Source organism: Pleuronectes platessa, chromosome 3 (assembly GCF_947347685.1).
Source record: "Pleuronectes platessa chromosome 3, fPlePla1.1, whole genome shotgun sequence".
NCBI lineage: Eukaryota > Metazoa > Chordata > Actinopteri > Pleuronectiformes > Pleuronectidae > Pleuronectes > Pleuronectes platessa.
The window spans coordinates 17,994,338-18,016,336 of NC_070628.1; the positions used below are offsets into that span (position 1 = coordinate 17,994,338).

Below are 21,999 nucleotides of genomic sequence, written 5' to 3' on the forward strand. Positions count from 1 at the left end.
TACAAACAGTGATTCAAGTTCGAATATGAATGGGAAAAATTTGATTTCATTGTGTGAAAAAATTAATGATAATAACGCATGTATTTGTAAAGTACCTTTTAAAACACAGTTGCATGGTTCTTTACACGTTCAAAAAACTGTTTGATTTAATAAAAAAATTAATCAATCTTCAGTTTGAGGATCAGACAGTAATATAGCACAAATACTGAAATTAAAGTTGTTAAAGATGAGAAAAAAGTGAAAACAAGATCAAAGAACAAATAAAAAATTATTACAGGGTAACATCAGAACCTGGAGAAAGCACTCGTTTTCCAAAGTTTAACAAAACAGATTCCTTTTACCTTGAATACCCATTTGTGTTGCTTCAGATTTTATTAAAATGTTCATACCGAACAGCAGATGATATCGTGAACCCAACAGCAATGTTCACAGCAGGAGACGAACCTCAGTGTCTGGTGTCAAAGCTGTGTGTTTTCTACACTCAACCATCCACACTGAACACCTCTATTACTTCTGTGCATTCAGAAGCAAAGGAAAAACATTCAGGTGAACTAAACTCAGCCACTAGTGATGTTTAACAAGCAAAATTGTAGTTGATCAACATATTTTCAAGGGATAAAGGGTTGAACTGTAATTACCAGGGATAAAGCAACGTCACAGTAACAATGTCTATGTGATCGGTTAATAATCAGGTAAGCTACATTTATTCATACAGTATGTAAAATGTTCTTATTTCCGTCTTAACACAATTAACAGTAATTCAACCCAGTAAATGATTCTTTCTATGAACATTCATATTGACAATGTCTATCTTCACCTTGTGACCTTTCTATCATTACACATTTTTCATTTGGCTACTGAAAAATGTGTGTGACAATAATTTTAAAATGGAGGTGTCGGGTTATTAATCTCTTACATTTTTTTAAATGGTCATTTCCGTGTACAATACCACAAAAAATGAGGAGATAATCAGAGAGAAAACATGCATAGTACAAAAGCTGCGCCAGATCAGACAATACATTCTTTGCAGCTGACACAGACACCATGGTAACCTGAGAAGTTCAGAACAGAAGTTGTAAAAAATAAGTTCACTGATTAATAATTACTAATTACTTTTTAAACATTCAGCTAAACTCAAGCCTCCTGAAAAACCTTTTATTTGGATCTCATGTGGATGTTGCATAAAATATTTGCTTTTGGTGACAATCTACACAAGTCATTATTTAAAAAAAAAAGGTCTACTGAAGGAATTATTAAACACTTAGTTACTATTTTATTTAATCCTCACCAAACATACTGCTCTTTAGTAGGATACCTAATATAATGTGACACAAAAATAAATCATAATAATAATGTGTTTTAAAACACAACTATGGTCACTGTCATTGCACCAACTCAGTCGTCGTCTTCTGTCCCAGGGTTATTCTGAAGAAGCAGTTGTCTACATTTCGAAAGATTTCGCTTTTTGCCTGTATCAGAGAGAGGAGAAATTTGAATGAGTCTTCATATTTCACACTAGAATTTCAGTTTTCTAAACTCCTAGGAGCTAGACCAGCTAGTTTCTTACCGTTAAATGCAAAATGTTTACATTTACACTGAAGAAAGGTACAAGATAAGGAGATCCTATCTTACCACAATTATTGGCTATATATGCATGGACCTTTAGTTGAAAGCATGTGACAATAAATTATAAGTGGATTCAATTTGGAAAAGAAGAACATAAACTGGCACTTTTATGCAGATGATGTGATGATGTTCTCACAAATAACAAGACAGTGAAATTAGCATAATTGGCTTTAAAAACCTCATCAGGGAAAACAGTGGAGGGTTACCCTGGTTAGATTCTGGTGTGTTCACTGACAAAGACATGGATTCTTTTGAAAATATCTCATAAAAGTATTATATATACCCCAAAACATCTAAAAACATCTTAGATACCTGCAAAAAGAAGTCATTAAATAAAAACTGATAAAGGACATGCAGAATATTCACCTGTTATTGAAATATGTAATGGAACATTATCATGGAAAACTAAAAAATACAATATGCTCTTTGAGGAGGATTTTTAAGAGAACTCTGAATTTAAAAGAAGAGAATAATATTTTAGGCAAACTTCCTACTGAAGATATTTATTTAGAATTTTGAGAATCAAAGCACTAAAACAAATAACCAAAGTGCGGAAAACAAACAAATCCCCTGATAAAATAAAATGGAAAATTATGGTTCAAAAAGTGCAACAGTGAAGAAAGGTACCACAAAGTAATAAATACGGAAGATCTATTTGAGAAAAGATGGACTATAATAACTGCAATGAATATTTGCACATTGCACAAGATATGTTCTATCAATAATCAATATCAGTATATTTAATCAATGTACATATCTAGTTTGTGAAATGTGCAATATCCAATCTGTATATCATATGTCTATGAACCCCCCTGCACCTCCTTTAAAAAAAATGTATATACTTTTGTTATGTTTATTGTAAATCCTTATCATTCTTTAATAATACTAATACTGAAGCTAATAATAATTGTTATTATTCCTTATTGTTTTATTTTAAAATATGTGTTATGAACTGTAATTCTGGAAGCAGATAATCTGCATCTCTAAGTTTAGAAATAAATAAATGCTTGCTAGTGCACGAAAGCAAGACATGTTCAATGGACATTCAGTGCTCATAATATACAGAAACCCGTTGTAACTGACCGAGCGTATAATAACTGAGTAAGGTGATGAAATATAAATGGTGAAATTTCACTCACGACAAAACCTCCACAGTGCATCTCTCTCTCTGCCCAGGATGGTGTTGTTGGCTGTTAGTTGTTCGATCGTTTTCCCGAGATCAGCGCGAACTGCTGCTAGCTGGTCTCGCTCTGTGTCAAGGTAAACAACAAAGCAGCATCTGAACATCCGCCATGCCCTCATATTATTGCAGTCTTTCTATCATAAATAACTTGAGATACTTTAATCTTTCTGTGGTTCTTATTGTAGTCACAAAACTGATCTGAGCAACTCACTCTGAACTCCAATAACAATGATACCAGCCAGGAGAAGAAGACACGCCAGAGCCAGAAATATTGAAGCCCTGATGTGACGACTCTGTCCCGAGCTCTCGCTGATCACAGACACTTTTTTCAAAAACACATATTTTAGGATACTCGAACCCATTAAAATCACATTAAATTCATGAAATACTTGTAGCTGTAGATGTATATTCAGAGGATATAATATCACACATCAAACCAATCTCAACAGAAATGTAATCATGTTGATTCTGAACATACAAATACAAATCTGAGAATCGATCTTAAAATCGGTGTAATCCCTGGTGTGTTTTCACACACACTTGCTGCTCATACTTGCTCGTTGCTGAGCCTCTGCAGGTTCTGGTGTATCCTCTACCCAGGGATTTTCGTAGACTCTCAGGCTCTCCGCGCTGACATAGATATCCACTATATTATCCTTGACGTCTTGAGCAAAGCGAACCTTCTTGATGATGTCCGGATCAGCGTACACATGCTCTGACATGACGGCTATCACACATCAGACACCCAAATTGAATATATTTTAGTAGTTCTGTCTGTTTTCTGAAAGAGACTGGACACTGATGACAGCGTGAAAAAGAAGAACAGCAGAAAAAACGGGAAGTCAAAGCTCAGCACCGTTTGGGCTTCTGCTTGTTCCCTTTAAATCCACCTGATTACCATTAAACGCTGACATTTGATTTGCAGTCATACACGTTATTGCAGCGGTTCAGTGCCAAGGCTCAATTACCTTTCCAACTTTAAATTTAAACTTATATTCATATTTTGTTTATTAAACCCATCATTTTCTTTTCAAAATGCTTATTTTAACAGTTACAGTGGACGATCCCTCCCACCAGGGTCATAAACTCTTTGAGGTTCTTCCCCCCGGCAGGAGGCTGCGGGCCATCAGGACCAAAACCTCCTGCCACAAGACCAGCTTCTTCCCGGCTGCAGTTGGCCTTATCAACAAGGCCCGGGACCCCCATCTGACTTGGACTCTTATCCCGCCCCCTCGCCTCAATTCTGTGTTACATTAACACACATAACAGTGTATTGCACATCCACATTTCTCTCCTGTTTTGCATTTTTCTTTTTATTTAACTTTTTATATCTTGTATATATTTTTGTTTTGTTTTATATATAGTTATTTCTCTCTTATGTGAAGTACTTATGTGTTTTTGAAGTACTTCTTGCGTTTTTAAGTTTTATCTTCAACGTATGCACCTTTTTTACCAAAGAAAATTCCAGGTAGGTGTAAACCTACTTGGCAATAAATCCTTTCAGATTCAGATTCTGATTCTGATACAGCAAATTCACCACAATTTTGTGGCCAACATTGTGGTGCATTCACTACCCATAAAGATCTATTTGAACAATCTGAGCTCATGGGTGCGTTTTGGGCATAACTTGCAATAAACCGATCAGAGAACCATCTCCCATTTCCTTTATTATTTATTTATTTAACTTTTATTGATATTTCAAAGACTCAATACAAAGTCCCACAAGCCTGGTCCAGTGTAAAGAAGGAAGTATAGTACCGACATAATATCAAAAAAAATTGAAAACAACACAGAAAACTATTAATTTCTTGGTACGTGCTCAGCTCCTGCACTTCATATCAAAGTTTTTCCATCACAGTTTCAAATCAGAGGGAAATTTACAGGGTCTTTTCTTTCCAGCATTTAAAGTGATTCAAGTACACTTACACCTTGACAGCTTGCTATCATAAGGACTGGGAGCAAGATTCAGGTCTTCCTGCAGCCTCAAGATACCATACGAAAAAACAATATTGAAAATGAAAGATTACTGAAATATTGGACCTCAGAAGTTTAATGGGAGAAATACAGCACATGGAGGCACTCATTTTCTTTGCACTTAAGGTGAATGTGCACTTTATGACTGTTATTTTACATGTGGAATCAGTCAAGGATTGTAACAACATTTTTTATTTCATTCAAGTATTTTCTCACAGAGGAAGTAATGTTGTTTACCGCATCTTATATCATTCCAGAGTTTTGAACTGTGTAGAAGAACAACACAGTCTTCTGAGCCTTTAAAGTTGTCCGGCTGTTTGTCTCCCCAATACCTGGAGATGAACAAAAACTGCTCAGCAAAACATGTATGTTGTTATTTTGAAATTAAAGATCAATACTGATGACATCAGTACATTATATATCCATAGCACATTAATAAAGGAAATTTGAATATAAAAATACACAGAGAACACAGTCGTTTCATTTGAGATTGAAAATGTACATGTTTCCTACCAATTTACAGTATAAAGCACAACATCATGTTTTTTCATTCAATATTTAGATGTCAGTCCGTAAATGCTTTGTTTTCAGAGCTGCAGAATGACGGCTGGGCTTTGATTTAAATAGATGAATCAAGCTGACAATGTTCTGATATATATATTGATGGTTACCACAGATATGGACAATATAAAAATGTCTTACGTTTGGATTGCCAGCGATCCATTCACCCATTTCCAGTCACCTTCCTTCTCCTCATCAGTCAGACCAATCAAGACGTCCTTGCCGAATGAGCAGATAAAATTCTAGATCAAGAAATATTAGGAAATAATGTTGTTTATAATTTTTTACCTCCACTAAGGAGGGTATGTTGTCCCCCCTATCCGTTTGTTTGTTGGGTTGACCAACCAGTTTTGATGACTGTTAATTTTATGTAGGGTTAGGGTTAGGGTTAGGAATTAACCAGATGATTTTGCTAAATAACCTGAACCAGAACACGAGGCCGATCTAGGTTTTTTGTAACTTTGTGAGTTTGCCCTGAATTAAATCCAGATAACAATCGTGTGAATTTGTCGTTTCATAATAGATACCTCCATGCAGGGCCCTGGTGGAGGTATCTGCTCTACTGAGTGCTATTCTAGTTTTTACCGGTCTTCTAAAGATATCAGGAACTACAATGGCACTAAGGGAGACCACATGTCAGCTAAGGTCCAACAAACTGCACAAAACTTCACACATATATAAGTTCCATTAATGTGCCTGATTTTCTTTTCATCAAGACCCATTAATTATAACCTGGGAAATGGTGAAAATTGTGTATAGCTAAGCTGGGACACTTGAATAAAACATAGCCATTGTTTACTATAATAACACCTGTGCTTGTATATGACAAGTTAAAATGTCTGCTGTATGTGTCATGTTGTAATGTGAATAAGGGTGGACGAGATTCAAAATACTTTAAAAGAAGCATTTCAATGCCTCATTTGCATGCTTTGTACTTCTACTTCCCCTTTTCAGGCATTTGGGGAAGAGTAAAATTGTTTTACCACACTGATCATTTAAAATCGTTCACCATTTGAAAGGCCAAAATAACAACAGTATTCAGTCAGTGAAAATTGAGTAAAGAGAAATTATTTCATCACCTGCTCCTGTTCGCTAGATATGATCACCAGCTGAGCCTCCCGATCTTCACAGAAACTCTTGCTCTCTGTCCAATTTTTTTCCAATGTGGAAAATAAATAACAACTGCTGCCAAACCTTATCCAGTCAACAGGACAGCGTGAGCGCTCTGTTAAACAACACAAAATAAGACGTTTCAGTCACAATACACAATGTAATGCCATCTCAAGACCACGATAAAACACTTAAAACCGAAAACTTATTCAAGGAATACTTTGGGGTTTTGGAAAATATGCTAATATGCTTTATTTCAGAGAGTTAGAGGAGACGTTTGATTCCGCTTCAATGCCTAATACCACAGACTGCATAAAGATGGATGATGTGTCTACACTTCCTCACTTCTATCCTGGATACAAAAGCTGCCATTTTGCACATTTGGAGCAAGAGGCTGCAAATCAGTCTAAGCTGTCAATCGTGACATTTCAAGCTGTTTATATAACTATAATTGACTTTTAACGGGAGCTCTCATCCGTCCATCTTTGTATACAGTCTATGCCTCATATTAGCTGCTGGTTGGCGTAGTAAAGCATAAATACTATATACATTATAATTGACTTATACTACTCATGTAATATTTCATCCTAGGATCCAGATATGACATAAAAATTGAATAAGCCTTGTGGATTGTGGGCCAAATGCGGTGCAACAAGGTTGCTGAATCAGCATAACTCAATATATATAGATAGAGTTAACCCCTTTGTCACTTGTTACATCTTGAACATTTTGATTCTGTCCCTCTCCTTATCCCAGGGAAGACTGATGATCATTTTGTTGTACTTGCTATACATTTTTGGGGAGATTTTTTTGAGGTTTGCATATTTTCTCCATTAGTGGTGGAGAAGCCTTTAATATCTTTATTCTTGCCATAGGAAAACCAGCTACGGGCTCGAGCTTTTTATTTACCATCTATACATGAGAGTAGTATCAATCCTATCACCTGAATCTTGGTACAAAACTGAATGAGAATACTTGCCAAATAAATATTTTAACCAAAAGCATTATGCATATTTTCACTTGCCTAGCTGCTGTTCTAATTTCTTTATCTCTGTAGTGAGGTTGCTTTCAATGGCCTTCAAATGATAATTTTCCTTCTCCAGCTGGTCTGTCTTCTGGGTCAGGTTGTCATTGAGGCTTTTCATGTCACCATTACTTGTCTGTAGTTCATCTCTCGCTCTGGTAAGGTCGGCATTGAGGCCTTTGTCTTGAATCACTGCCACAGCAAGGGTCCAACATGTGAATGATAAAAGCTCACTAAGACATATTTGAATAATTTACTACAGCCATTGGTTTGAATAGATTCATTTTGAAAACTTACAAAGGACAACCATGACAATGACTCCAGCCAGGAAGAGAAGACACAGGAGCAGCAGAAACATTGCGGCAGGGCTGAGAAGTTTCCTCCCTCCTGAAGGTACATTGACCGAAATGGCTGAGAGCACAAACAAACACCTGATGAGCATTTATTTTAAAACAGGGAGGGAAATCTTTCATTGGCAAGTTTGTGGTTGGCGAGCTAAAAAGCGAATATGAAAACTAGAAATACTATACTGCGTATCTACGCCTCTCCCAACCAGTGCAATTACCATCAATATACATCTGTTCACCGATTAATTTAACGTCACCCTGACATTTATCTTTGACCCCTGACATCATAGAATTCCCCAAAGGTGTTCCCATGAGATATTAAAATCATAAGTCAAGAAATTAGTTTGGAGAGGTCACAGGGACCTTCACCCATGACCATCCATGAGTCCAAGTGAATTGTGCCAGGTGCATTATTTAAAGTAAGATGTGAGAGTACTGAGTTACCCAATGTATAAAAATGGGGGGCTAAAATTAACCCTGTTTTAGGTCCATAATTGAAAAACAAGAAGCGTCAACACTTGCAAATAAAAAGGTCATGTCATTTGTGTATGTATGTCGTACATACAAGTCAGGCAGAGACAGACAGACGGATTGGTACCTTTCTGTGGCTCCTCAGTGGTGCTGTCCTGTAGTTCTAGCGGTGTACTCCCCGGTGGCAAGTAGTTGTCATAAATGTTCACATCGTCTGTGATTTTGCAGACATCTGCATTACCGTCTGCCTCCTCCCCTGTGTGAAATCTCACTTTTTTGGAGAGGTCTGGCATGGCATAGATATCCTCAGACATTACTGCGTAATTTTATCAATAGACTCTACCTGAGTTTGATGTCTCTTGTGCTAGGACCAAGTGCGTATATGACATGCATGTGATACTGAAGCTCTGTCTGTTTTATAGAAATGGGGAAGTAATGAGAGTTCACTTTGCAACTTGGATTTCCAAAGAGGGAAGAAAAATAAAGGAAACTACTGGCCTATGAAGAAGGGATACAAACCAAACTATCGACATAGTCATGAAATGGGAGAGGAGATCCACTCCCAAGCAGACCAAGGTCATAAACACATCCGAACAGCTGCACAGGTTCAGACATGTACTGAAATAGGATGTCGACTGCTGGTTCAAAGCATGGATATTCTTTACACACAGGTGCATCTAAAATACAGGGGGTTTATTTTAGAGCTCACTGTTTTGGTCTCTTAACAAATACATAACATTGAATATATAAAACAAAGCCAGAGGAGCAAAATAATCATTGGAATGTCAAATGTACAAAATGTCATGCCAATCCATCCAATATCTATATAATTGGTTTCTACGTGTTTATGATTATCAAGGTTTCATTGCTTTGTATTTTTCTGATATGGATCAAATGAGAAACAACAGAGCATCCAGGTGGCTGTAGTTAGTATTGGCAATCTGCTCTTTGCTGGGCAACAATAAATCCAATGCATCACTTTTGGTGTCATTACAACAACGGTTATAGAAATGTATTCCGGTGTTGAAGCCTAATAATTTCTAACAATGTCAGATTCACATTTAATTAAAAAAAAAGTAGAAAGGCACTAGGAGAGCTCATATCTCTGCTTTGGCTGATTGGCCAACATGTTGCATACACCTGTTGCAACAGGCTACGGCAAGTCCTCACAGAAATGTTCTGCTAACAGTTCACAGTAAACACAGGCAAAATATTTATTCTCAGGTACAGTACAGTAAATGAATACATATCAACCCAGCACCTACAAATACTTATCTTGATTCACAAAATCCAGATCATTATCCAGAATCACATAAAATGTCCTCTCTTTAAAGATATTAGCATTCCAAGCCTTTCACACCGTAATACTAAATCCAAAATGGCCCTCACGAAGATAGAAATACACTCACACACAATTTATATATCTAGCAACAAACATGCACACAAACACACACACACACACACACACACACACACACACACACACACACACACACACACACACACACACACACACACTTGTAAGATCTAATATATTGAATGTATTTAATGCTTTATTTTTCATCATACTCACTGTAATAATCTAAAATGTCTTCTCTTTCCATCTCAAAATGATATATTCAATACTGATGTAGAAAAGTCCAATGATTTGGATTGTTTTTTTTTCAAACAATCACTTGGAGTTTGTCAGGGGATGAATGAAAGTCCATCATATTATTTGTTTATCTTCACTCAAGACCCATTTTCAGAGGCAAACATTTTGAAACACAGCCAGTCATGTGGGATTGTTTAATCGTTTGTATGTATTTTTTAAATCAGGTAGAGTAAAACCACATCAATGCCAATTAAAAAATAAAGAAGCCAGTGTAAGCCAAGTACAAATTGTCTATTGTTGCTTAAATCTATACATATTTATTTGAAAGTGAACATATATGTTATTCTGTGTGTAAAAGCTTATTAATTTATTCACATGTATAGACACATAATATTCTGTTCTTCAGGGGGACGGGGGACAAAGATCTGTCTCACAAAAGCAGTAATGCTCCTCTCCACAATGGGCTTGTCTCCATCTGTTCTTCCCGGATGTGTAGCTATTCATTGCCACACATTTGAATGGAAGGCCATCTGGCTCCCGGGATCTAAAGGAGAGTACAATGATGGAGCTCAGTGAGATGCACTCCTCCCCAATTCCTGCTCCTATCTATCTATCTATCTATCTATATATCTGTCTATCTATCTATCTATCAATCTATCTATCTATCAATCTATCTATCTATCTATCTATCTATCTATTTATCAAACTATGAAATACCTAGGAACAAAGTTCACCAAGGCAGTGTAAACGCTTTTTCACAATGACATAATCAATTGTTACTAACATCTGACATCAAGCAGAAATAATGAGGGTTATTGTAAAGGCCTCACTCTTTGGTCGGTGCAGATCCATCCACCCATTTGAAGTCCCCATTCGTTCGATGCAGACCAATCCAGTGGACGGAAAGAAAAGGGGTCCGATGTCTCAAGAATATCTGTTGAAAATAATGTAATACAGAATGTAACTTAAGCTGCTTTCAGACCTGCACTGAACTCTGGACACTCTCAAATGTCAGAGTCAGTTGCTACACACATTTTCAGATGTTTGTCCTGAGAGCCCTCTGGTAAAATATCCGGAGAATGTCAGAGTGAGCCCATGTGAGAAGGAAAATGTTGTGTCGTGTTGATGACATTTCTTACACGCAACGGACACAAAAAATACAAATATCTCAGGGTGAAAAGGCAGTGCCATTAACGTAGCAGACACCGCCGAAGATTTCAAAATGGAAAGACGACACGTAACGAGAGCTTTTGGCGATTAAGGGCAGATGCCTGTGTTACAAAAATGAGTGATTTCCACATTGGCAGGCTGCCCATCCTGTCCCGCCTCCTGCTGCTGTACCCAGACGCCACCCCTTGCATGGGTGTTCTGGAAATTGTTCTGATATTGAGAATGCATCTGACCTGGATGATCAATCAATCAATCAATCAAATTTTATTTGTATAGCCCATATTCACAAATTACAATTTGTCTCATAGGGCTGCGTTCTTCATATGATAGAGGCAAACTCAAAAACAATTCTAAAATAGCCCTTTAACATAAAGAATGTCACACACACACATGTGCTTACAGGCAAACACACACACACACACACACACACACACACACACTCCGATTCACCATACATTACCAGTTCCTGTTCACTGTTGATCACCACCAGGTCAGCTCCTTTACTCTTACAGTAGTTTCTGCTTTCCTCCCATGTCGTTTTGTATCTGGACTGAAAGTAACATCTTGAGTTTTTCTCAATCCAGTCTGTCGGACACTGTGGAAAGGGCACACAACAACTCTGCTCTGGAAGACAAAATAAAGAAATGTACATTAGATTCTAATTTAGGTGCAAAAATAATAACTCTTTCGACTTGAGAATTATGACTAGAACATAACTACAGCTATGCATTTATCTGCTACAATTCATATCTAGAACGATCAATATAAACCACTGAGTGTATATAATGATGAACAACATGACACATCCCCTAGTGAAATCAAACCGTCGTGGCCGGCTGCAGTATAGCTCATAAACCCTTTCTCCTCTTATCGGGTGGTAAATGGACAAAAAAAAAACAAAAAAACACAATCAAACACATCCACATTTGTTCAAATAACGTTGTTGGCTCAAGATGGCATTGTTCATATCCAGGATATTTTGGTTTCATTTCTTCTTAGTGGAGACGTATCATTGTCCATCTTTAGATACAGTCTTTGATATAAACTTAATTAACAATTTCTTATATAAGGCCTAATATACCACAAACGCTAAAAAAACATTAAAATATTTACTATTTCATTTTTAAATGGCATAGGTAGTTTTCAAAAGAAACATTTATTTTTAAACGTACAGCTACAGTTTTGGAATGAAGGAAGGTAAAAACAAAGGAACTGAAGTTAAAGTTCGAAGACTTATCGACCAGATTTTCTTTCCTCACCGCATATCCGCCTTTTCAGTTGGTCCCGCTCCTCCTTCAGCTTACTTATATGCCGGCTGGTCTCTTTAGTCAGGGCATTGAAGCGGTCTTGTAGGCTGTTGAAATCAATGGGCCTCATCCTCTTACAGTCATCTACCAGATCTGTCTTCTTGTTTTGGTTGGTAGTTGTGTTGCAGACAAAGGGATCTGATACCTGGCCGGAGTTCACTGATTGAAATGAAACAGACCATTTTCATTAGATAGAATTCAATAGAGGAAACTATTTGTGACAGAACTTTTTACAGAAACATATCAAATTCAAGGTATAAACTGCTTTAATGGGCCATTGCACCTTTGGGAATGTTGGGGGCAGAGAATATGCCATGCAATAACCCAGGAAAGACACAAATCAGAGTCTGAACCAGCACATGTAGATGGAATTTACTTTGTAAAAAGAGGGGCTGCAGACCCTGCATTCACGCGGTATACAACCCAATTAGTCAGAAATCTGCTGTAGTAATACAATTTAATAATGATGTCATCCAGATGCCTTTTAAACCACATGATGAAGAATGATCGGTTGAGCTATATAATGTCTGGGTCGATGTTTTGTTCTTTTTATCCAGACCACCACAGAATTACATGTTTCTGTTAAAAGAATAGTTACTTATGAGTTGCAGATAATGGGTTGAGTCAAGTGTAATTCCTTGCATCATCTGTGCCGGGCCCTTAATTGCACCACAGTGTGGTCTAATTCTCAATTACGGTTTTGTCTGTGCAACATTCCTCGGAAATCTTAGATGACACAATGCCATGGTTATGAAATGCATATTCAAAGGAAAGAGACCATATACTCACAGGAAAGGCTCAGGGAAATATTGAGAACAGCTTGTACGATGCACAGCACACCAAAGCTGAGTAACAGCAGCAGAGGGATTCTTCTTTCTGCAAAAGCAAATCAACGTTAATAAAGTCTGTGACCCCGATGGCAGCATGTTGTTGTTGTTTTTTCACAGACGGAAAGATGGATTTCTGCTCTACAGAAATGTATATTTTAACATGTTAACGTGAAAATGTTTACTTCAAGGATAAATTAGTTTTACCTGATCGTTGCATCATCAGACACAATATTGTACTTAGTTAGAACAGGTGAAGCCCAGTGTCTGTGCTGGGTTTCATTGAACGAGGAGCAGATGTCATTTTTAAAACATAAAAGTTTTTGGCAAATTTCAACAAAAATACAACAATAAATACTGTATTAGCTTTTAAAAGAACAAGTGAAGTGAAATCATTGCTTACCTCATGTTCTGTGATGCATAAATGGCTTACTTCAAAAAGAAATATATATAAAAAAAAATATATATATATATATATACATATATATATAATAAGATGCTGCGTTATTACCTGTTTGATTTGTATTGCTGCTGCATTTCTGTCCATGTTTCGGTCGCTCATTAATATAGTCCGGCAGCTCTGTGGATGTTGCCATTGCGAACACCCTTGTTGTTAGTAAAAGATTAAGTTCAGGTCTGATTGGCATATTTCTTCTTTTGGTTCCTCATAGGATTGGCCTAATGCTCAAGATTCAGATGAGTCACAGAAAAAAACGAACATGTTAAAATGAAACTCACACTCAAATTTTTCAATAATTGAGGCACAACCTGTTTCATTCTCTTCTTGTGTATAAAATCTCAAATTTGCTCAAAAAATCTCATTCATCAAAGATTATTCATCTAAAGGAAAAAAAAAAGACTTGAAAGGGTCAAAACAAATGTCGCTATTGGTGATTACAGATTTACACATTTTAAGAGAGGTTTTGTTGCTTAGTGACACGTTGTGTAATGTGGAATGTGTGTGTACATCTGTGATAACACTTACCACACGGTGGTGTTGTCACATTATGTCACAACGGTTTGCCACAGATGCCGGGACTTAAAGGTTCAGTGTGTAAGGTTTAGGTGAAAGGGGTCTAATGGAAGAAATTGAATATAAAATAATCCTAGTGATGTTTGCACTAGTGTGTGATCACATAAATTGTATGAATTGTTGTTTTCTTTACTTTACCATGGGCCCTTTATATTTATAAACGTTATACTAACATCAGGAGTGGGTCCTCTCAAAGTTGTCCAGATTGAACAAACTAAACACCTTTTGAGTTTTTTAATGCAATTGAAGGCTGCCACAGCTTCTCTCTCATGTTTTGAAGATGGTATTCAGCTGCAACCTGCAACTTCACCACTAGATTTCACTAAATTCTATAGACCGCACCTTTGAGTAAATGTTTCATGTATCTGCTCTTTTCTGAAGTAGTATTCTGTATTTTTCTAGAAGAAAACAAAACAGACCATTGGATTAGGGAATAGGATACAGAGTAAATATACTTTTAATACTTATTTTAATTCAATTGTTATTTAGTATATTTAGAACCAAATACTTGCTTTAATTTAGTAGAAAAGTATGGGGTGCAACTGCTCCCGTGCCAAACGTCCCTCCTGAGTGCTACTGTCATTTACTGATTTCTCTAATGAAACTACTTAAAATACTGTCAAAGTAATTAAATACAATATTAGAAAAGTTAATATGGTACTTTTACATTTACTTAAGTAAAATGTTGCATGACTTTATACAGTGCCTGTAAAACATGGTACATTTTTTATTTTAAATTTGAAAATGTTCCAATTTGCAGGCAATAAAATGTAGCCGGAGCAGTGGTTAAAATTATACTTTGTCGAAAACAGGAACAGAAAGTGTTGCGTAATTAGTCTTCAGAAGAAGAACATGTCCCATCGCCATTGTCAGGACCCTGTGTAAAGTCCCATAAGGAGCGATTTGAGATTACTACGGACCCTGATTCGTCTGCTAAAGATCTCGCCTGAAAGAGCCACACTAGTGAAGATGGAACAGTAACTCCTGCCATGTCAGGTAAGAGAACAAAAATACTACTGTTGGATAAATATTTTCAGTTTCCCTGAAACTGGTCACCTGTTTATTCAATTTCTATAAAAAATGTTATGTATGGTGTGCCCTAATCACACCAAGTTCGGCATTGCACTTCCTCTGGCAATTTATGATACTAATGGCAACTGTGAAGCCAGGTACATGAATGGTTTTTGGGCTATATGTCACACATACAGATAGACAAGCACATGGTGTGTGTAAATGTGTTGTAATGGCTATGTCCTACATACAAGGTAAAAATGACATGAGAACAAATAAATACATTATAACCATATACAGTAAAAGAGTAAAGCCTGTCTGAACCTCAGTAACATGTACACAGAAACACATGAATGAATTAATGTAGAAATAATAAACACTGTAATAAATCAACAAATTTAGGAAGGAATAGATAAGAAAGTCTATAAATAAATAAATACATATAGAAAAAGCCTTTGTCATTGCCACCTGTATTTACTCAATAATTTATACTTATAATTATGCATTTTTATTCATACTCATGCTTGTATTTTACAACAACAAGCCATTTTAATGAGTAATCATGATTAAAACCCAGAGTAGATGTTGGACATTAGTCCATGTTCCAGAGCAGGAGTCAGGTTTTACTCCGTAAACCAGAGTGCGTCTTGTTGACATCCAGTGATCATTGTCTGTGTGATTTCTGCTGAAAGGAAAAAAACTCTACAGACTGGTTGGTGTGAGTCTCGGACTCCTGTGTATCCTGCAAGCTGCTCTCAACATTTCCCTGCGTCTTGCTCTCTGTGAGTTGTCTTTAATTCAGTTTAATATTTTCATCCTGTGTGGACGACACATCCTGTCCGTGACTCACTCTGCAATTCAACATGTGATTGTGATAAAACCAGTATTTGAAAAGTTACCTCTACTAACTATGATTATCATTGGAGTAGTTTATGGATATGCTATAATTAGCTAGCTTTATGACGAAACAGCATTTTGTACGTTGTAGTTGTTGGTTAAAGAAAGTTCTAAGGTCATGTAACAAACCAATGGGGCTTTCCAGTTGTGAGTCAGGGTGTTTGTCTTTAAATTAAAAGGAGAACCCTTTCACATGTTTTTATTCAGAAATAGCACAATAGCAAATAAATGGATTTGATGAAAAAACATTTAAGTTTTTGATTTCTTACTATTTATTTTCAATGGTAAGATTTAGATGTTTGTCTGGCATTGAAGGCTTAACACTAAATGTAATACAAACATTCAGGAGCATTACAAGGGACTTTGGGGGCCCCAGGCAAAGGGACCTGGATGTCAACTCCCTACCCAAGAAACACATGATACCAAACCACATCATTCCAATATTCAAATGATTCTTTTTGTATACAAATTATAAATAAAGAAGTCTATATTCACATAAAATAATAGAAAAAGTGATAAAGTGTGAGTGCAAATCTCCACTTCTGACACATCATACACACAAACTGAACGTTGCAGATCCTCTGAATATCCTCTGGAGGGGGCTGGTCTAACAGAAAACCACCAGACATTCGGCAGTAATATGTATATGTAATTGTATGTAATGGAAATGTTGGCCAAACATCTAAATATTTTTACTTGTGACACAGTGGAGCTGTGACTGAGCTGGAACAAAATAGACCTGCGTCTTTCCCATTTTTCCATGGTACCGTGAACTCACCATCAACCAGAGACTGAAGGTCATGTGTAAATCTCTTTGCTCACACAGACAGTTCTGATGCACCTGATTATGATGCTGTGATCAGGAACCTGACAGAAGAGAGGGACCAGTTGAAGAGGAAGTTGAATACATTTGGTGAATATGAGCTGAATACTTCATGACATGGAAGGAATAAGATAACAGTACCAGAAAGAAAGATGCAACTTCAATTAATTTTGCTATTGTTTTTCTCTTTATTTTGCTGAGATGTCAAGTTTATTTTATTTTCCTTATCCTCAATAGATCATCACACCCAAGAAGGATGGGTATACTTCCGCTCTAGTTTCTATTTCATCTCTTCTGACAAGAAATCCTGGGGAGACAGTAGAGACGACTGTCTGCAGAAAGGAGCCGACCTGGTGATTATCAACAGCAAAGAGGAAAATGTGCGTATGAGAGTGACAACTCTTATGAAAGAGTAAAATCATACTGGTTATATTCCAATTTGATATAATTATGGTTTTTCCCTCTGTCCCTGTAAACAAGGAGTTCACGAGACAGTTCACAAGGTCCTTCTGGATCGGACTGACTGACAACGAGACAGAAGGGACATGGAAATGGGTGGATGGGACTTTGCTGAACGCAACAACAAGGTTCATAAATAACTTTTTATGATTAAATTGATTATCATGAGTTGCACTGCTGTATTATTACTGAATAAAACTATAGTCTCTTTCTTTAACTGTCTGCTGGTCAGACACTGAACCCTGATGGCTGTGCTATGCAACATATAAAATCCATTTACTCTGCAACACTTTGCACTAAATTTTAAGTATTTATACAAACGAAAATGTCTGACATAGATGAAGTGAGCAGAAATGACAAATGTAATGGGAGGGATATCACCAATAATGATGGTATATATGAGTATACATATTGTTTATCAAAGCAATCTAGTTTTATTCATAATCCACAATCAACTGTATATATCCAATATTCTGGTTTGACAAGAAGCTGCATGTACCAACTATCAGCTGCAGGCGTCTAAACAGAGGCTAATGTCTCATAACAATATTCAATATTGATCTTTAATCTTGCTCAGTGTTTCTGGCTGTTTATTAAATGTTATTGTGTGTTTCAGTTAAAAGCTCATTCTGATTTTGGTTTCAGCTACTGGCACCCTGGGGAACCAAACTCCTATGAAAACAATAATGGAGTTGTGGCTAATGAAGACTGTGGTGAGACAATGTTCAACGATTTCAAAGACAACTGGAACGATGAACAATGTAGCGAGCTGAACATCTGGATCTGTGAAAAGAGTGTGGCTTGATAACGCTGCACCCAAACGCACCACACTGGTAACTGCTGAGCTGCAGAGGAAGTGACTCAATAAAATGCAAAGACATAAACAGCCTTGCTTCATTTTGACATGTTCCCATAGTAAGAGGCACTGGTAACTAAACGTATGATATTTAGTTTGATTCGTTCCTGGGTCCTGGTATTGTACATTCTGAATGTGTCATTTGTTTTCATACTGTAGCTTCTGTCAATATGTGGTTGCTGTTCTGACTATTTGTTATCAGAATCACGCTTTTTCTTATGAATAAATGTTTCAGCTACAGTTTTGGAACAAAGGAACTGAAGTTAAAGTTCGAAGACTTATCGACCAGATTTTCTTTCCTCACCCCTTATCCACCTTTTCAGTTGGTCCCGCTCCTCCTTCAGCTTACTTATATGCCGGCTGGTCTCTTTAGTCAGGGCATTGAAGCGGTCTTGTAGGCTGTTGAAATCAGTGGGCCTCATCCTCTTACAGTCATCTACCAGATCTGTCTTCTTGTTTTGGTTGGTAGTTGTGTTGCAGACAAAGGGATCTGATACTTGGCCGGAGTTCACTGATTGAAATGAAACAGACCATTTTCATTAGATAGAATTCAATAGAGGAAACAATTTGTGACAGAACTTTTTACAGAAACATATCAAATTCAAGGTATAAACTGCTTTAATGGGCCATTGCACCTTTGGGAATGTTGGGGGCAGAGAATATGCCATGCAATAACCCAGGAAAGACACAAATCAGAGTCTGAACCAGCACATGTAGATGGAATTTACTTTGTAAAAAGAGGGGCTGCAGACCCTGCATTCACGCGGTATACAACCCAATTAGTCGGAAATCTGCTGTAGTAATACAATTTAATAATGATGTCATCCAGATGCCTTTTAAACCACATGATGAAGAATGATCGGTTGAGCTATATAATGTCTGGGTCGATGTTTTGTTCTTTTTATCCAGACCACCACAGAATTACATGTTTCTGTTAAAAGAATAGTTACTTATGAGTTGCAGATAATGGGTTGAGTCAAGTGTAATTCCTTGCATCATCTGTGCCGGGCCCTTAATTGATTATTCATCTAATGGGAAAAAAAAGAATTGAAAGGGTCAAAACAAATGTCGCTATTGGTGATTACAGATTTACACATTTTAAGAGAGGTTTTGTTGCTTAGTGACACGTTGTGTAATGTGGAATGTGTGTGTACATCTGTGATAACACTTACCACACGGTGGTGTTGTCACATTATGTCACAATGGTTTGCCACAGATGCCGGGACTTAAAGGTTCAGTGTGTAAGGTTTAGGTGAAAGGGGTCTAATGGAAGAAATTGAATATAAAATAATCCTAGTGATGTTTGCACTAGTGTGTGATCACAGAAATTGTATGAATTGTTGTTTTCTTTACTTTACCATGGGCCCTTTATATTTATAAACGTTATACTAACATCAGGAGTGGGTCCTCTCAAAGTTGTCCAGATTGAACAAACTAAACACCTTTTGAGTTTTTTAATGCAATTGAAGGCTACCACAGCTTCTCTCTCATGTTTTGAAGATGGTATTCAGCTGCAACCTGCAACTTCACCACTAGATTTCACTAAATTCTATAGACCGCACCTTTGAGTAAATGTTTCATGTATCTGCTCTTTTCTGAAGTAGTATTCTGTATTTTTCTAGTAGAAAACAAAACAGACCATTGGATTAGGGAATAGGATACAGAGTAAATATACTTTTAATACTTATTTTAATTCAATTGTTATTTAGTATATTTAGAACCAAATACTTGCTTTAATTTAGTAGAAAAGTATGGGGTGCAACTGCTCCCGTGCCAAACGTCCCTCCTGAGTGCTACTGTCATTTACTGATTTCTCCAATGAAACTACTTAAAATACTGTCAAAGTAATTAAATACAATATTAGAAAAGTTAATATGGTACTTTTACATTTACTTAAGTAAAATGTTGCATGACTTTATACAGTGCCTGTAAAACATGGTACATTTTTTATTTTAAATTTGAAAATGTTCCAATTTGCAGGCAATAAAATGTAGCCGGAGCAGTGGTTAAAATTATACTTTGTCGAAAACAGGAACAGAAAGTGTTGCGTAATTAGTCTTCAGAAGAAGAACATGTCCCATCGCCATTGTCAGGACCCTGTGTAAAGTCTGGTGATGGTTTCCCATAAGGAGCGATTTGAGATTACTACGGACCCTGATTCGTCTGCTAAAGATCTCGCCTGAAAGAGCCACACTAGTGAAGATGGAACAGTAACTCCTGCCATGTCAGGTAAGAGAACAAAAATACTACTGTTGGATAAATATTTTCAGTTTCCCTGAAACTGGTCACCTGTTTATTCAATTTCTATAAAAAATGTTATGTATGGTGTGCCCTAATCACACCAAGTCTGGCATTGCACTTCCTCTGGCAATTTATGATACTAATGGCAACTGTGAAGCCAGGTACATGAATGGTTTTTGGGCTATACGTTACACATACAGATAGACAAGCACATGGTGTGTGTAAATGTGTTGTAATGGCTATGTCCTACATACAAGGTAAAAATGACCTGAGAACAAATAAATACATTATAACCATATACAGTAAAAGAGTAAAGCCCGTCTGAACCTCAGTAACATGTACACAGAAACACATGAATGAATAAATGTAGAAATAATAAACACTGTAATAAATCAACAAATTTAGGAAGGAATAGATAAGAAAGTCTATAAATAAATAAATACATATAGAAAAAGTCTTTGTCATTGCCACCTGTATTTATTCAATAATTTATGCTTATAATTATGCATTTTTATTCATACTCATGCTTGTATTTTACAACAACAAGCCATTTTAATGAGTAATCATGATTAAAACCCAGAGTAGATGTTGGACATTAGTCCATGTTCCAGAGCAGGAGTCAGGTTTTACTCTGTAAACCAGAGTGCATCTTGTTGACATCTAGTGATCATTGTCTGTGTGATTTCTGCTGAAAGGAAAAAAACTCTACAGACTGGTTGGTGTGAGTCTCGGACTCCTGTGTATCCTGCAAGCTGCTCTCAACATTTCCCTGCGTCTTGCTCTCTGTGAGTTGTCTTTAATTCAGTTTAATATTTTCATCCTGTGTGGACGACACATCCTGTCCGTGACTCACTCTGCAATTCAACATGTGATTGTGATAAAACCAGTATTTGAAAAGTTACCTCTACTAACTATGATTATCATTGGAGTAGTTTATGGATATGCTATAATTAGCTAGCTTTATGACGAAACAGCATTTTGTACGTTGTAGTTGTTGGTTAAAGAAAGTTCTAAGGTCATGTAACAAACCAATGGGGCTTTCCAGTTGTGAGTCAGGGTGTTTGTCTTTAAATTAAAAGGAGAACCCTTTCACATGTTTTTATTCAGAAATAGCACAATAGCAAATAAATGGATTTGATGAAAAAACATTTAAGTTTTTGATTTCTTACTATTTATTTTCAATGGTAAGATTTAGATGTTTGTCTGGCATTGAAGGCTTAACACTAAATGTAATAAAAACATTCAGGAGCATTACAAGGGACTTTGGGGGCCCCAGGCAAAGGGACCTGGATGTCAACTCCCTACCCAAAGAAACATATGATACCAAACCACATCATTCCAATATTCAAATGATTCTTCTTGTATAAAAATTATAAACAAAGAAGTGTATATGCACATAAATAGTAGAAAATGTATCAAGTCTAAGGGTGAATCTCCACTTCTGACACATCATACACACACACTGAGCTTTGCAGATCCTCTGAA

The 21,999-nt window shown here is 36.7% G+C and overlaps 4 protein-coding genes across 12 annotated transcripts in view; 2 read left to right on the forward strand and 2 right to left on the reverse strand.

Moving 5' to 3' along the window:
- Window positions 1-353: 353 nt before the first annotated feature.
- LOC128434744 (CD209 antigen-like protein D) lies at window positions 354-8,729 on the reverse strand. Of its 2 annotated transcripts, none has more exons than XM_053417893.1 (9): window positions 8,424-8,729; window positions 7,776-7,889; window positions 7,479-7,670; window positions 6,424-6,569; window positions 5,486-5,562; window positions 3,363-5,115; window positions 3,021-3,131; window positions 2,766-2,876; window positions 354-1,469 (listed from the first exon to the last, which is right to left on the reverse strand). In XM_053417893.1, the coding sequence occupies exons 1-6, from the start codon at window positions 8,608-8,610 to the stop codon at window positions 4,980-4,982; spliced, it is 852 nt and encodes a 283-aa protein (XP_053273868.1). In that variant the 5' UTR covers window positions 8,611-8,729; the 3' UTR covers window positions 354-1,469; window positions 2,766-2,876; window positions 3,021-3,131; window positions 3,363-4,979. The 2 variants fall into 2 exon arrangements, with proteins under 2 accessions (XP_053273868.1, XP_053273867.1); XM_053417892.1 differs by having other exon boundaries at window positions 5,486-5,586; window positions 8,424-8,728.
- Window positions 8,730-10,070: 1,341 nt separating this feature from the next.
- Window positions 10,071-14,088, reverse strand: LOC128434770 (C-type lectin domain family 4 member C). Its single transcript, XM_053417894.1, has 6 exons — window positions 13,706-14,088; window positions 13,157-13,243; window positions 12,320-12,526; window positions 11,521-11,684; window positions 10,721-10,824; window positions 10,071-10,434 (listed from the first exon to the last, which is right to left on the reverse strand). Exons 1-6 carry the CDS (start codon window positions 13,839-13,841, stop codon window positions 10,293-10,295), a joined length of 840 nt encoding a protein of 279 aa, XP_053273869.1. The 5' UTR covers window positions 13,842-14,088; the 3' UTR covers window positions 10,071-10,292.
- A 952-nt stretch (window positions 14,089-15,040) lies between these two features.
- On the forward strand, window positions 15,041-18,541 carry LOC128434787 (CD209 antigen). 2 transcript variants are annotated; one of them, XM_053417895.1, is made up of 6 exons: window positions 15,046-15,223; window positions 15,931-16,020; window positions 16,962-17,048; window positions 17,196-17,338; window positions 17,439-17,545; window positions 18,063-18,541. In XM_053417895.1, the coding sequence occupies exons 1-6, from the start codon at window positions 15,217-15,219 to the stop codon at window positions 18,220-18,222; spliced, it is 594 nt and encodes a 197-aa protein (XP_053273870.1). In that variant the 5' UTR covers window positions 15,046-15,216; the 3' UTR covers window positions 18,223-18,541. The 2 variants fall into 2 exon arrangements, with proteins under 2 accessions (XP_053273871.1, XP_053273870.1); XM_053417896.1 differs by lacking the exon at window positions 15,931-16,020 and having other exon boundaries at window positions 15,041-15,223.
- A 137-nt stretch (window positions 18,542-18,678) lies between these two features.
- LOC128434648 (CD209 antigen-like protein C) overlaps window positions 18,679-21,999 on the forward strand; it is a 33,182-nt gene continuing 29,861 nt past the window's right edge. For all 7 annotated transcript variants that reach the window (XM_053417882.1, XM_053417886.1, XM_053417883.1 and 4 more), the window contains exons 1-2: window positions 18,679-20,502; window positions 21,210-21,299. In XM_053417882.1, coding sequence (XP_053273857.1) covers window positions 20,496-20,502; window positions 21,210-21,299 — 97 coding nt within the window. In that variant the 5' untranslated portion in view covers window positions 18,679-20,495. The remainder of the gene's footprint in view (window positions 20,503-21,209; window positions 21,300-21,999) is intronic.

What these genes read in the sequence shown, in the direction of transcription:
- LOC128434744 (XM_053417892.1), bottom strand. Translation starts at nt 8,610, where the DNA reads ATGTCTGAGGATATCTATGCCATGCCAGACCTCTCCAAAAAAGTGAGA. An exon ending in CACTGAGGAGCCACAGAAAG is followed by an intron (nt 7,890 to 8,423) that starts GTACCAATCCGT and finishes TTGTGCTCTCAG; the next exon opens with CCATTTCGGTCAATGTACCT. An exon ending in GGATCGCTGGCAATCCAAAC is followed by an intron (nt 5,116 to 5,485) that starts GTAAGACATTTT and finishes GTTCATCTCCAG; the next exon opens with GTATTGGGGAGACAAACAGC.
- LOC128434770 (XM_053417894.1), bottom strand. Translation starts at nt 13,841, where the DNA reads ATGCCAATCAGACCTGAACTTAATCTTTTACTAACAACAAGGGTGTTC. An exon ending in CAGCAATACAAATCAAACAG is followed by an intron (nt 13,244 to 13,705) that starts GTAATAACGCAG and finishes TTGCTTTTGCAG; the next exon opens with AAAGAAGAATCCCTCTGCTG. An exon ending in ACTGAAAAGGCGGATATGCG is followed by an intron (nt 11,685 to 12,319) that starts GTGAGGAAAGAA and finishes TTTGTCTTCCAG; the next exon opens with AGCAGAGTTGTTGTGTGCCC.
- LOC128434787 (XM_053417895.1), top strand. An exon ending in TTCCCTGCGTCTTGCTCTCT is followed by an intron (nt 16,021 to 16,961) that starts GTGAGTTGTCTT and finishes TTGCTCACACAG; the next exon opens with ACAGTTCTGATGCACCTGAT. An exon ending in TCAACAGCAAAGAGGAAAAT is followed by an intron (nt 17,339 to 17,438) that starts GTGCGTATGAGA and finishes CCTGTAAACAAG; the next exon opens with GAGTTCACGAGACAGTTCAC.